The sequence below is a fragment of the Penaeus monodon genome, chromosome 14, assembly GCF_015228065.2.
Source record: "Penaeus monodon isolate SGIC_2016 chromosome 14, NSTDA_Pmon_1, whole genome shotgun sequence".
Classification (NCBI taxonomy): domain Eukaryota; kingdom Metazoa; phylum Arthropoda; class Malacostraca; order Decapoda; family Penaeidae; genus Penaeus; species Penaeus monodon.
Window position 1 is genome coordinate 24,691,898 of NC_051399.1, and position 15,000 is coordinate 24,706,897.

Below are 15,000 nucleotides of genomic sequence, written 5' to 3' on the forward strand. Positions count from 1 at the left end.
TGAAGAGACTTCTTACAAAAGGCATCAAGACGAGACTCCAAGGCACTAGATAACATCCAGGTTTCGCTTCCATAGAGCAAAACTGGCAGTATCAAGGCCTTGAAGACATGTAGCTTGGTCCTTCTGCATAGGTACCGACATCTCCAAATACTCTTGGTGATCGAGTTCATGGCTCCTGTTGCCAAACCAATCTGTCTGCTGACTTCTTGGTCTGACAGCCTAGAGATATGGACTACGCTACCAAGGTATGTAAAACTCTCTGTAACTTCAACGTCCTTGCAAGCATGGATCGACGAAACGGGTTCCCCTAACAGGCCTTCAAAGTCCTGAATCTTGGTCTTGGTCCAGGAGACCTCTAGGCCTAAGGGTTTCGTCTTATTGCTAAATGCATCAAGAACCGCACCAGTGACTCCAGGGACTCAGGATAGCAACATCATCGGCAAAGTCAAGGTCTGAGACCTTGATATTGCCCATTGTTGCTCCACACTGACATTGAAGCTCTACCCATTATCCAGTCCATAGAGGCGTTGAAAAGTGTCGGTGCAAGGACACAGCCTTGCCTCACCCCTGAATTAACAGGAAAGAAGTTTGACAAACCCCCACCACACTTTACAGTGAGATCGATATAAGCTGGAAGCAACCCACGACCAAACTCACAACGGCGTTCCACAATTACTCGAAGCGCTAGTATTCGGTCTATTGTGGACTTGCCAGGAGTAAATCCAGACTGCTCTGGTCTCTGATGCCTTAGTAGGTGGTCGCGGATCTGTTTCAAAAGAATGTGGGCGAAATCTCTGCCTGGTATGCTGTGCAGTGTAATGCCACGGTAGTTGCTACAGTCCCAACAATCCCCTTTCCCCTTCCAGAGAGGGATGACCACGCCCCTCAACAGGTCAGGGGGAATGGTACCAGATTGCCAGATGACAGTCAAGACCATATGCAAGCCCCGAACCATAGATTCACCCCCAGCCTTTAGAAGTTCAGCAGGGATATTACATATGCCTGCAGCTTTCCCACTCTTCAGCTTGGAAATTGCCATCCTAACCTCCGTTAGGGTAGAAGGTTCCTCGCTATGGGTGGGTCCGGCACAGATATTGTGACATCGTTTGCATCCAAGCTAACTGTTGGAGGGTCTACCTGGTACAACTGCTCAAAATACTCATTCATAAACCCCAACAAGCTTTCTCAGGGTTTGGTAGGCAGGACGAAGGTCGTTTACCAAAAAATGGCCTTCAACCTCATTAGCAAGATTCCTGATGAACTGTTCCTTGTCCCTTCTCAGCAGTGTCCGAGCCCTATGCACCAAGGAGCGATGCAAGACCTGATTGCCATTCAGCCGAGCCATGCGACACACTTCAGTGGCCTCCAATGTCTCCAGGGAGATGGATTTCTTCCTTGCCTTCAGGCATATGCCAATGGACTCCTGGGCTGCTTCGAGTGTTGAAGAACTCCCACAGAGCAACTGGGTCCATCAGGTTGTCAAGTTCTGTGAATCGGTCAAAGACTGCCATGGTGAACCCACGGGCACACTCCTCCTCCCTTAGTCTGTCCAAGTGGAACACCTTAGAGTGGCCACTGGAGGGACAGCCACAACCAGCCTATGGTCAGTGCCACAGAACTCGGCACTCCAGTAAACTCTACAGTTCAGAAGAATGTGGTCGATCTCCTTGGCCACTGTACCCATATCACTATACCATGTCAAGTGATGCAGGTTGGAGTGCTGGTACTAGGAGCCAGAGATCCTCATTCTCTGGGATCTAGCAAAATCCCGGAGAAGGAGGATGTTCTTGCTGCTGGGATCAGCTCCTGAGCCATGGGGGCCTACAGACATCTCATAGCCAGCTCAGTCATAGCACTGAAGTCGCCCAGAAGAATGCGAATATCTCACCGGGGCAATTGTCTGCCACAGATGCAAGAGGGCTAAAGTCGACTGGAGATGGCTATGGCTTCACCCCAGAGGTGGTGACCATCACAGCAGCCCGACCAGGAGTAGGTGTACCCACCCATATTGATCATGCCGCTGCCAGGTCTTCTCACCTCCGAGAGGGCAGCCACCTCAACTCCCAATCGCTCCAATTCCCTCGATAGCAGAGGTGACCGCTCATCCTGCCGCAAGGACCCGATGTTCCAAGCGCCTACCCGGAAAGCTCACCTGAGGTTAAGCAGTCACTCAGGATGCACGCCACCTCTGCTGCTCCCAGCGACGCGGGCGCATGGTGGGTTGGCGCCTGCCAGGGCGCAGGCGGGACAAATAACTCCCGTCGTTCCCGTCCTGCGCCTCGACATTTGCCCTCCCAACGGGACCCACAGCCACTTGCTTGCTGGGTGGGAGGGACAGCACCCCTTCTCCCAGCATATCCATTAATTGCAAAGTTGCCGGAGAGTTATCTGGGGGGAGGGGGGCTGGCAAGGCCCAGCTCCCCCGAGCCGCTCAATCACCCAAAGGATGGCTAGGGTTGCAGGAGTTGGTAAGAGCCAGGGCGTGTCCACACGCCGGTGGGCCATACCTCCGTTCTCTGGGGCCTCCTGCTGCTCCGAGATCCCCCACAGTTTAGCCTGCGACCGCAAGGTGCCCAGTTACCCATGGGTGGCCACGAGGAGGCACTGCGGAAGTCCCGATGACGGAGACCTGGCAGGGGAAACTTATGCAGAGCTGCTCCCTTTTTCGCACTAGGATAGCCAGTATTGGTAGTTGCAAGCGAGAAAGCATGCAAGTACTTAACACTATCTAGGTTACCACACCATCGCTTCACGTTACCTTGCGTATGAAGCACCCACCCACAGTGAGCTTTACACTACGCTAAATAAGTGAAGGCCTAAGTATTTCTTTGAAGAAGAATGGAAGCAAATGTCTGAAAAAAGCAGTAGTGGCGGCGGCAGCAGCAGCAGCAGCAATAGCAGTAGCAGCCATCGTAGTAAGAACAGTGTAGTCGCAGTAACAATGTAGTAGGGTCAGCATCATTTGTATATTATCATAAGTTTATTAATTTGCCATCCCCATTATAAACCATGGTTATCAGCCATAGTGTTGATGATCTATTATAATACATGCAAATGTTTTTTTTTTTTTTTCTCTCTTAAACTAAGAATCTAATCAACAGCAAAAATAAATCGTATACTGATAAAGGAAGTAATGAAGTTCTCTCTCGATACCGTCGCATTTTAAACGCAATTGATCGCCTTTGCACGTTTTTTTCATAATGATAAGTCCTAGTTTCAATTTTCTTCGCATAATAACAAACGAACTGGCGAGAAAGTCAAACGAGTAACTCATCGCTACACGAAAATAAATAAAGGAAAGGAATAAAATTATTTTTCAAGACTAGTATAATGCTGATTCATGTTCATTTTCCATTTAGGTTTAAATTTTTGTTTTTTATTTTCTCTTTTTAATACCGTAATTCTTTATGAAAGTATAGTCTTCTCAGTGGGTGATGATGGCGACCCTCTTATACACTCTGCTCTACGTGCTGTCAATAACATTAACGTCCTGCCGTGTTCCTGACGGTAGGATAAATGTGTTTGGTCCGACAGATTATTAAGATGACACCTAGTTACCCAACAGGAAGTGCAAAAGTCCAGAAATAAAGAGACGAGGGCACAGAACCGAGAGATAGAGCGGCGCCACAATGTCTGGCCACGAGAGGGAGACCTCACACTACTCGAACTTAACTAAACTTAAACTGAACCAAACTTACTAAACTCACTGCCTATGCCCAGTGTTTTTCCCAACCACCGCAAGGACATTTTCACCCCGCCTGCACCCCCGCGCCCGTCACGCCCGCTGCATCACGGGAGGGGCCTAAGGGAGGACGGGCGAGTAAATACTATTGTGAGAGAGGAAGGCATTTTTATGAGCTTTGATTGGGCATTGGGAGCCCTTGCCCAGCGAGCTGCCACGACGGGCTTTTGGCAGTGGGCCTCCCTCTGGTTGCCCTGTGGAATGGAGGGCTTGTAGGTTGGGAGTGGAGTCGTCCTGATGCCTTTAATCTATCTATTTATTTTGCTTGGGAGCTGTGTAAGATTTAAATGCTGAAGTGGAGGAGGGGCTGGGGAGGTGTGGCATGATTTGTTATGAGGCCCTAGGTTAAAAAAAATAGCTGTTAATTTTAGGAGTTTAGCCATATTACTGTTTAATTTTTTTTTTTTTTTTCTGAGAAGGAAATTAAATTCTCATTATTTTTTTAATTACTGTTTACCTTGTGTTGATTTGAAAAAAAAAAAAAATTTAAGCTCTCAATGACGGTATCAGAAATCTCTCAATGTCACTGACTCCAATGACTTCTGGCAGCCAGTCTACCGTTTGGCCCAAAAGTCCGCTACATGTAGCAGAACTTTCCACTCAACACACCCTAGCACGTCACAACCCCTATAGCCATACCTGGCATGATGAGTCAGTTTGTTATGACAGCTATAGGCATGACAGATATGGGTTAAACTGGTTAACTACAGTAGCAGATTTATCTCTTATATTCTGAGGGTAATTATGAAGAATAAAGCTTTGATGTGAAATACTACAGCATCAAGACCAATGAATTCTTCAAACTGTACAGTATTCATTTATTAATGGAGAGAGATTCACCATCTTGCCAGGTATTTGTGGAGGAAATTTCTGAACAAGGGTAGAGGTTAGGGAAATTGTGACTAGCTAGCAGTAAATAATTTCTTGATTATAATGGTATATTACCATATATATGATTTCCACCTTCCTTTCTTAGTTTACAAAGCATTGTCACAGTTATACTTCTTGATCTCTCTTGATATTGAGGCCTGCATAGTTGCATAAAGGGGTAAAAATTTTTGGTAAAATTTTGAGCTTGTTAATGCACCAGTGCATGCTGCTCTGGTCCTGGGCTATTGTCTAGGCTCTTGCACATTATCCTGGCCACCAGGAAATTTGCTCATGATGTGATTAGGTATCACCAGTTGTCTCTGATTTTTCACAATGATGTGACACAGTGTCACTTGGTGTAAATGGGTTAACCTGTAAAGACTGCAATGCCTCAGATATAGTAATGATGAAATGCATATATTCCACAAATGGTAAATTTGGTATTTGGAGCAGGAATGATGATTTTACACAACAGAAAATGTTTTGCTTGTAATGATTTTGTCAAATGGGATATGATACATTTGGTCATTTATTTCTGTTTCACATGGTAAGGCTGCTAAGAAAAGTGTTTTCATAGGGGAAATCTTAAAGGATTGACAATTGGCAAAAAAATTCTTATTAATTACAAGTCAAATCAAGAAAAGTTTTAAAATAACATATACTTTAAAATGTGGAACTAAAAGAAAATGCAAAGAATTCCAATCAAAAGAATTTAAGGAAAGGTAAAAAAAAAAAAAAAATGTAGGTTAAGTGAATTTTTTTTTGCAATATTGAGTTTATTTTATAGAAACTCGATGCATTCTTGTGTTTAATGAAATATGCCATTTATTCATAGTACCAACTTCAATTTTGATTACATTCTGATGATGGCTTCACAAAGATGGCCAGGGTGGCTTGAAGAAAAAAATCAATATAGAGATGCTAAATATGCAAAGTAATGCATCACAACTTTGGAATATAGTGCATTATTGAGCTTCTGTGACAGGACAATTGTTCTTTTGAGATAATAAAGAAATCACAATAATTATGTTTCTGCTCTAGGGGTCAGTAAGCCATGGGCCCAAAAAGTTTGGTAACCATTGATTTATATATTATTATTAATATCATCATTATTGTTGGTAATCTATGTTACTATCATTTATCTCTACCCCTCTAGACACCTTGGGGGTGAACAGAGACAAAATCAATGAGGGTGAGGTGCCTGCGAGAGACAGCCGAGAGGAAAGTGCGGCAAAAGGAGTGAAAGATGCCAATGGGGATTATGTGTACGGCAGTGATGGAGGTTTTAAGGCTGATCTTATGGCCAGTCAGGGCACCAAGGAGAACTCATCCAAGGTAAGACTTAGGGTGGTGGTGTGTGTGCTCTCTCTCTCTCTCTCTCTCTCTCTCTCTCTCTCTCTCTCTCTCTCTCTCTCTCTCTCTCTCTTCTCTCTCTCTCTCTCTCTTCTCTCTCTCTCTCTTTTTTTCTTCTCTGTTTTTTTTTTTTCTCTCTTTCTTTTTTTTCTTTTTTTCTTCTCTTTCTCTCTTTTTCTCTCTCTCTTTTTCTCTCTCTCTCTCTTTTTTTCTCTCTCTCTTTTTTCTCTCTCCTCTTTTTTTTTTTCTCTCTCTCTCTTCTTCTTTTCTCTCTCTCTCCTCTTCTCCTCTCTTTCTCTCTCTTTCTCTCTCTCTACACTCCCTCCATACTCTCTCCTCTATCCATCTTCCTTTCCTCCCTCCCTCCATACTCTCTCCTTTATCCATTTTCCTTTCCTCCCTCCCTCTCCCATCTAGCCTTTCACCTCCATCTCCCTCCCTCCTTCCCTTCCCTTCTTTTTCTCCCCTTTTCTCCCTCCTCCTCTCTCCCCCTCACCTTCCTTCCATCCTTGTTTCTCCCACTCTCCCCTCTTTCTTTTTCTTTCTTTCCTTTTCTCCTTATGTTGATGAATGCTTGTTATCTCAAATCCATCAACTACAAATGCAGGAGAGTACAAAAGTAATTCTTCAGGTTTCAGATACTGAGAAGGCTCATGTAGATGGGGTGCTCCAAGTCCTCCTACAGAATACAACTGGAGGAGAAAAAAGTGAGAGTAGTGGCAGTGGTAGTGGCAGTAGCACCTCAGAGATAAGAAACTGGCCAGTGTTCAGAGATTGGAATGAAGATTACGAAAGAATTTCCTGCATCAAATGTCTTAGACCTCATTGCAACCATATCACTGAGTGTCATAATGCTATCATGGTATGGTATGGTACAGACTGTTGTATAGGCTAGTGTGATGTGTCATGGCATAATTTTTTTGAAGAATATGAAGGGAGAATACTAATTACCCAAATTTCATGGAGTGTTTGTATTGTAAGCACTAGATTTTGTGATGATTCCTTTTTGTAGCAATATCAAAAAGTTGTGATGTAGTGAATTTGTCTTTATTGAAGGACTTCTTAAACATGAATTCCTTTTAAAGAATACTTAAAGAATGAAGGATCTATAGAGAAGCTGTTTGAAAAAGACTACAGTGCATAGTCAGTTTTGAATCTCAAAAAGAAACCATTTTTCTCCAGTGCTGGAAGGCTAGGACTCGAACAGAACATGGCGAAGAAAATGAGTCGAGGGGATGTATCAAGGTGCCAGAGCAAGTCCCCATGCAGTGTGCCTCAAAAGAGATTCACAAAAATTCTTTCAAGATTGACTGTTGTCATACCAACTACTGTAACAATGGGAGCTTTCCGGTCTTACCCACAGCTGACATCAGTGAGTAATTTTCTTTGTTTATAGGGTGATGAAAGTTCCCTTTGACTGAAAATTATATGATATTATGTTTATTGAATTGTCATAGTGTTGTTTAATTTTTTTAATTTTTTTTATACATGTTTATTTTATTATTTTATGTATATTCCCTTTTTTCCAATGAGTTATGACATTCCTTTTATATTTGCTTTCAGTAAAAGGGGAAGACTCAGAAATAATGAGTGTTTTGGTGCTCCATGTGGTGCCTGTGCTTTTGGTTGTGATTACTGCTATCCTTGTAATCATTTTCCTGCAACATGCACACAAGAGGAGAATGAGAGCTTATGCATCTGCTGCAGCTGCATCTGCCTTGCCATTACCTCATGCCATGTATAGAGATGAACTGAGGGCAACTGCTGCAGGGGACTCAACACTAAGGGTGAGTTTACTACCAAGGCAATATAATTTGTTTTTCTTTTTACATAAGTAATACTGCCAAGGCTTTGTAATTTGTTTTTCTTTTCTTTTCCTTTTCTTTTTACACAAGTAATGCCTTCATTATTATTATTATTATTCATTATTATTTCCATTATGTTGAATACCACTTACTTGTAACCACTGAAAGAAATATGTTTTTTTTTCAGGAAATCTTTAATGACTCCATAACTTCAGGAAGTGGTTCAGGCTTGCCTTTGCTTATCCAGCGAACTCTTGCCAAACAAATCTGGCTTGCAGAAGTTATTGGAAAGGTAATGTACTTGCCAAATTATATGTGCATATAATGTTATTCAAGGGCAAAGATAATATAGGGAATAATTGGAGTAAAGGGTTCTCTTTTTTTTCCCTTGAATTGTCAAGTTTTCATGAATGTAAATAAAGGAAGAAAATTCTGGTAATGTTTTTGAAAGTAGTTTGTACTGATCATATTTTGAATGCCAAAAGATGGTGCATACTGTAGTGACTCATACTAAAGAACCTTTTATTCCATAAAATGATTTACTTGTTCATCTGAATTGAGTTGTTTATTATTACTATTGTACCTATTTTTCTTTACTACTACTACTTTATTTTACTTTACTATGCTATACACCCCTATTGGTTAAAACCACAAACAAATGACATACACCACAGTCTAACCCATTAGCTCATCACAGCCCTCAAGGACATTTATTGTGCAATAGAATGATGCCTTACTATCTTGAGTTCAGTTATTTTTGTAATGTAAAAATTTATCTCTGCAATTGTGAATATGCCTATGGAAAAAATATGAAAGATAAGGAGGAGAGGCTATTTTTATGAAGAAAAGAACACAAAATCAAAAGGATACTTGACCAATATTTATATCAGTCGAAGAATAATGTAAAAGTCTCTGTGATGAACGATTATCGTGATTGCCATGGATATTTTAGAAGAAAAGCAAAGATCATAGGGGACCCAAGTTTTTTTGTTTTTGTTTTAATAAAAATTTTGCAACTGTGCAGGTTTCATTAACTACCTGCCATCTACTCGCAATCAACTGACTATGTTACCAGTGGTGAGAGACTGTGTAGCATCACTGCTAACCTTGTTTTTAAAGAAATAGAAAATGCAACTATAATATAAAATTCTCTAGCACATATTCTGGTATTAGTGTAATTCATAGTGTTTGAGCATCATGTGCCCTTGAGAAGAAGCAAAAATTCTTACTTAAATTATGAGTCAAATTTTATTAATCAACAGATGTAATATGGTCCTGCCAGATAGCCAGGCTTTAGAAGAAAAAGCAAATCCAATTACGAGTTAAACTTTCCGATCTTATATGCTAGCATTAAAGTAATCAGTGGTATATTAGAAACATAATTATGAGTTACAATTAAGTTTTAACTTTAAGAAAAAGAAATGATATTACTCTAATTAAATAATATATTATTATAAATTAGCTATAGATATAACCCTGCTGTTGTATGGTTACACCCTGCGAGGGGGCAAGCATTCCTATATGTTCAGACAGAGCGCAGTATACTAGTACTGTACTACTAATACTATATTTCTGTATTTCTGTACTTATATACAACAACTACTACTACTACTGTTATTATTAATGCAAATTTCTGTTTTTTTCTAGGGTCGTTATGGTGAGGTATGGCTTGGTATATGGCAAGGGGAAAGTGTTGCTGTTAAGATATTTTTCTCACGTGATGAAGCATCGTGGGCAAGAGAAACTGAAATCTATAGGTGAGAATCAAGTGTTGCATTAAGATTAAAGAGCTTATGCACACCTTAGTATACATGTTTGTATACCTGGCATCAGGGACATCTATTTATTTCTTCTGCTTTATTATTGTTATTTTTATTTCTTTTACACGTTAATGGCTTTACAAGTGCTTAGTCATCAAGGATTCAGTTAGTATTGTAGCACCTCATCACTTTATTTTATTTTATTTTTCATTTTAGCATTGTTTTAATGTTATTGTTATGAAACTATTTTGCTGGGATGTCATGTTCAATGTGATGGCTCCACAAGTGCTTAGTCACCAAGGATTTAATTACTAGTCCTACTTGTTTCACTTATTTACCATTTGCCTTGATTTTCAGAAAGAATCTGTTTTATTTTTTATTGCTGTAAGTACTTTAATAACATTGCAATCATTACAATTTCAATGATAAGAACAGTATCAATATCAATAGCTTTAGAAGAAAAAAATCAAAGAAATTCAAGGACTGGAGAAGAAGGCTTATTAATTGACTCCTTAGTGGCTGAGCATTTGTGGAGCCATCTGTATGCAACAAAATTTGTAAAAAAAAAAACATTGGACAGTAAATGTTCCTGCAGTCAATGGTGTGATATTAACAAAATCATTATTATAACATTAATATTAATAATAATAATAGTAATGTAAGAACTTTTCTTATTGAAAATTCATTGAATGCATGTAAACAGGTAAGATCATGATGGGCCTAGCAAGTGACTTCTTGCATCAACAAAATATTACAGAGGACAGAACATGTATACATGCTTTCCCAGGATAAATAGGCTAAAACTTTTTATTCTAGGTGTTTTTGCTCTTAGATTCAGGGCTCAGAGAATAGAATCAGATTTCCCTTTCCTTGTTACAATTATCCCTTGCGCTATGATCAGTTTATGTGTGAATTATTTATTTTGAAATATTGAAATTTCCCTCTGAAATAGTCCTTACACAGACCCCTACAAACAGTTGCATTATGTAAACATAGGCAAATAATAATAGGATAAATAGTAATTTCATGAATGGACAGCACCCAAAGATTGGTTTTGTGAGTAATGCAAATAATGATTAGCTGTAGGATTTGTGGTGATAATACTATTGATAAACAGTTACTAAAGGTTGAGTTTATAAATGTGCAATAACAGTGTTCATTCCCCACCCCCAGCACTGTGCTGCTCCGTCACGAGAACATTCTTGGCTTCTACGGATCAGACATGACATCTCGTGGGGCATGTACTCAACTCTGGCTGGTCACTCACTATCATCCTCGTGGCTCTCTGCATGACTACCTGAACATCCATACCTTGGACCACACATCACTGATTAACATTGCCCTCTCAGCCATCAATGGACTCCTTCATTTGCATACAGAAATATTTGGTACACAAGGAAAACCAGCCATTGCCCATAGAGACATCAAAACAAAGAACATTTTGGTAAAGGTGAGTCTACTAGGGCTAGAAAATGTATTTGTAAGTTACTACTTCTATGTTAGCAGTTCTGTAGAAGTATATTTTTTTATTTGTTTATTTGTTTATTTATTTATCTATTTATTTATTTAGTTATTTACCAATAACTAGTTATATAGTTATTTAGTTATTTACCAATATAGAAAGAATAGTATTGGAATAACAATTTATGACACATCTAACTTAAAGCCATAGGCTTCATTCTTCATTTTAAAGCAACCCTTTCATTTTCAGCTGAACGGGACCTGTGTGATTGCCGATTTTGGACTGGCTGTGATGCACACTCAGACTACAGGGGAGATCAACATAGGCAATAATCCCAGAGTAGGAACAAAGCGCTACATGAGCCCTGAAGTTTTGAATGAATCGTGAGTTTCCTTTCCTCTCTGCCAAAATATGTAGACTGTAAAAGTATTAGAGCAAAGATAGGCATTTGATATGTATGTACTTATTTTGAAACTTTTGAATTGATTTTGAGTAATTGCATCCCCTCACTTACATTACATTTAGGATCAACATGACTGTGTTCGAGTCCTTCCGTAAAGTGGACATCTATGCCCTTGGTTTGGTTCTGTGGGAAGTTTGCCGGAGATGCATATCCAATGGAATCATAGATGAGTACAAGCCTCCTTTCTATGATGTAGTTCCCAATGACCCAAGCTTTGATGACATGAAGAAGGTGGTGTGTGTGGATCAGTATCGACCTGTCATCCCCAATAGGTGGACAAGTGATCCTGTAAGTGAAAAGAGATGACTGGTGTGGAATGTACCTTGTCCAGTTTGATGGAGGGTGCTTATACATACACTATTGATTTTTGCAATTTGCAAGTTTTTATATCTTGCATTATTTGCCTAAATATTTTGTTTTGCTTTATAGTGCTCTTTTGATTTTCTTCCTAGGGGTTGATGATGAATAGGTCATGATAAATGAAATATGTATATATATAAATTCCTATGTGTATATTTTTTCAGGTATTGACAGGAATGTCTAAGATCATCCGTGAATGTTGGCACCAGAACCCAAGTGTGCGACTAACAGCCCTCAGAGTCAAGAAATCACTGGTGAAGTTGGCACAGGAAGAGACGAAAATCAAACTGGAATTTGACTGTTGACACAAGAACATGTCATTCAAAGTTCAAATTGTATATGAGTGAATGGATAAATGTGAACTCATTGTGTTGCTGGTTCCAGCACAGTGCAGCTGGCTTTGTTAGGTGAAAATATGTATTGCTAAAGAGTATCAAAATGGATTGTTGTTACTACATGTTATTTAATACTCAAGTGTAGTTAAGCAAATTAGGTATTGCTGCAGTGCTAAATGTAAGATTATGTAAAACAGAAAATAATGGGTAAAATTTGATTTTAGCCACATCATTTAGAATGGTGAATGTATTATGTAAACATCCCTAATACTAACGATTTTTTTTTACTTTGCAGGATTCAATCAATATAACAGGTGAAAGTACAATATACTCCAGCAGCTGACTGTAAACCACAATGAATTTACTAATTTGGTGTATATTCAGGACTTTGCCTTTAAAAAAATTACTGTTCTTTATCATTTGCAATGATTTTTATCCATCTTCATAATGATGATAAAAATATTTGATCTGTAGGGTTAACCAACAAGATATAAATACAGTATGTGTCTCATATGTAACTTATTATTTCAATTTTCAGAATTTTCTACACATTTTTACTTGTACTATTTTTAACTTACAAATAACCACAACTGCTGCTACTGTGGCTGATCCTACAAGAACACCTACTATGTCCTTATTCCCATTCATTTACTTTTGTTATTCCCAGTTTTTCTTACTACTTTTCCTTTTTTTCTTAGTATATATATCTTGTTGATGTATACAAAACAATCCATAATTCAAAGTGATAATATTTTCAACATCATTTATTTCTTTATTCATTTTTTTATATATATAAGGGCACTAAACATGTTTTAGAGTGGATGTTTACTTGTGTACATGCCCACAGGAGTTGTGTAGTTTAGTTTTTGTAAAAGTTATGGAATACAAATGAAAACTATATACAGTATTGGCTCTGAGAGCAATGAGATTACTGATCTTGTTCATGAATATTACTTAATAGTGGCATAGATGAGTGTCAAAGAGGGTGTAGAACTGTGTTGACTGAGTGTGGTGATATAGTGAGATTCCCCCCCCCCCCCCTCTCTCTCTCTCTCTCTCTCCTCTCTCTCTCTCTCTCTCTCTCTCCTCTCTCTCTCTTCTCTCTCTCTCCTCTCTCTCTCTCTTCTCTCTCTCTCTCTCTCTCTCTTCTCTCTCTCTCTCCTCTCTCTCTTTCTCTCTCCTCTTCTCTCTCTCTCTTCTTCTCCTCTCTCTCCTCTCTCTCTCTCCTCTCTCTCTTCTCTCTCTCTCTCTCTCTCTCTTCTCTCTCTCTCTCTCTCTCTCTCCTCTCTCTCTCCTCTCTCTCTCTCTCTCTCCTCTCTCTCTCTCTCTCTCTCTCTCTCTCTCTCTCTCCTCTCTCTCCTCTCTTTTTCAGCATCTTTCTTATTTGCTGGTGTTCATTGCCAATTATGTATCTGAAAGGAAAAGGAGATATGTGGTCATCTTTTTACTTTTTTCGGGTTTGAGAGAAGGACCCATAAAGTGATGTAATACTTAGTACAATTATATGAATAATTTTATTGATTAGGATACTGTGTGCCTATAGAATAAACATCAGGTCATAGAATTAGTAGATACTTCTTTATCTTTTTTTTTTTTTTTTTTTTTTTTTTTTTTTTTTTTTTTTTTTTTTTTTTCATACAATGTTCTTTTCTACCTGTTTTTCTTTCTTTCTTTTTTCTTTTCCTTTTCCTTTTCCTTTTCCTTTTCTCTTTTATGTCTGTTCTTCTGCTTTCTCCACCATCAGTCTTTTTGTGATATAAGCTGTGAGGACAACTACATGATTTATAGTTTCTCTGAAGGAAGCATGCTCTGCCTTCACTCATATAAGTTGTTTTTTTTCTCTCTCTCGCTCTCTTTTTTAGTCTCTTTCCTTCTTTGACAGCATGTGATTGAGGATATTTCTATATTGTTTTTCTATCTATCTATCTGTCTTTTTTTTTTATTATTACCAATTCTGTACCATCAACAGCATTGTCATTGCCATTGCACCATCAACAGCATTGTCATTGCCATTGCCTTCTCCATCATCATCATCATCATCATCATCATCATCATCATCATCATCATCATCATCATCATCATCATCATCATCATCATCATCACTATCACTACCATAATCATCATCACTCTTACTGTCACCATTGTCATCATCGTCATCATCATCTCATCATTTTTGTTATCACCATTTGCATTAAAAAGAAGTGCTTCTCAGTTTTTCTCTCCTCTTCACCATTTTTATTTGTATTTTATATTTTATTTGTTGTTATTAGTTTATAATTATTATTATTATTATTTTATCTTATTATTATTATTATTATTTTGCATCAATCCAGCATGGAGAAATATAGAATTTGCCATATGCTCTTTAGACAACAGGGTGTTACTGCCAATAGCTACACTACCTGTTATCATTAAACACAAGCAAGACTGGATGCTCCTGTCCATGAAGCATTGCACAATATATTCTCAGTGAACTACCAGAGACACTTATCTTGGCAGTTGATGTCCACAGGGTCTAAATGCGACTCATCGACGTGAAAGTCCTTGTACAGCTTGTGCTTCCCCAGTGCCTGCAACACGCCGCCCATTACCATATAATCTTTACAGATGTGTAGAGTGTATGAAGTCTGTTTGTTTGATAGATGTACTTGAAACTTTTTTGAATTGCTTTATAGCCAAATAGTAGTTACCAAAGCATAAGTAGTGAAAATATTTTGTAAAACATAGATAGTATGTTAGCAAGATTTCATGATTGTTTTGCCAATGTAATGTTGACAAAGTATGAAATTTATATGTCCATTACTTGTTTATTTAAGGTGTATGTTAATTGCATATATTGATATCAGAAGC

The 15,000-nt window shown here is 38.8% G+C and overlaps 1 protein-coding gene across 1 annotated transcript; it reads left to right on the plus strand.

The window, feature by feature from the left end:
- The first annotated feature begins 2,618 nt into the window (after window positions 1–2,618).
- LOC119580661 (activin receptor type-1-like) lies at window positions 2,619–13,196 on the plus strand. The gene is made up of 12 exons (XM_037928761.1): window positions 2,619–2,714; window positions 3,429–3,507; window positions 5,769–5,947; window positions 6,597–6,827; window positions 7,148–7,337; window positions 7,529–7,752; window positions 7,958–8,062; window positions 9,418–9,527; window positions 10,704–10,980; window positions 11,242–11,375; window positions 11,518–11,743; window positions 11,980–13,196. The coding sequence occupies exons 1-12, from the start codon at window positions 2,619–2,621 to the stop codon at window positions 12,118–12,120; spliced, it is 1,992 nt and encodes a 663-aa protein (XP_037784689.1). The 3' UTR covers window positions 12,121–13,196.
- The last annotated feature ends 1,804 nt before the right edge of the window (window positions 13,197–15,000 follow it).

Bases quoted from the DNA above. Each gene is read 5' to 3' on its own strand.
- LOC119580661 (XM_037928761.1), top strand. From the start codon at position 2,619: ATGACGGAGACCTGGCAGGGGAAACTTATGCAGAGCTGCTCCCTTTTT. The intron at 3,508-5,768 runs GTAGGATAAATG...CTACCCCTCTAG, and splicing joins GTCCTGCCGTGTTCCTGACG to ACACCTTGGGGGTGAACAGA. The intron at 5,948-6,596 runs GTAAGACTTAGG...GTAATTCTTCAG, and splicing joins CCAAGGAGAACTCATCCAAG to GTTTCAGATACTGAGAAGGC.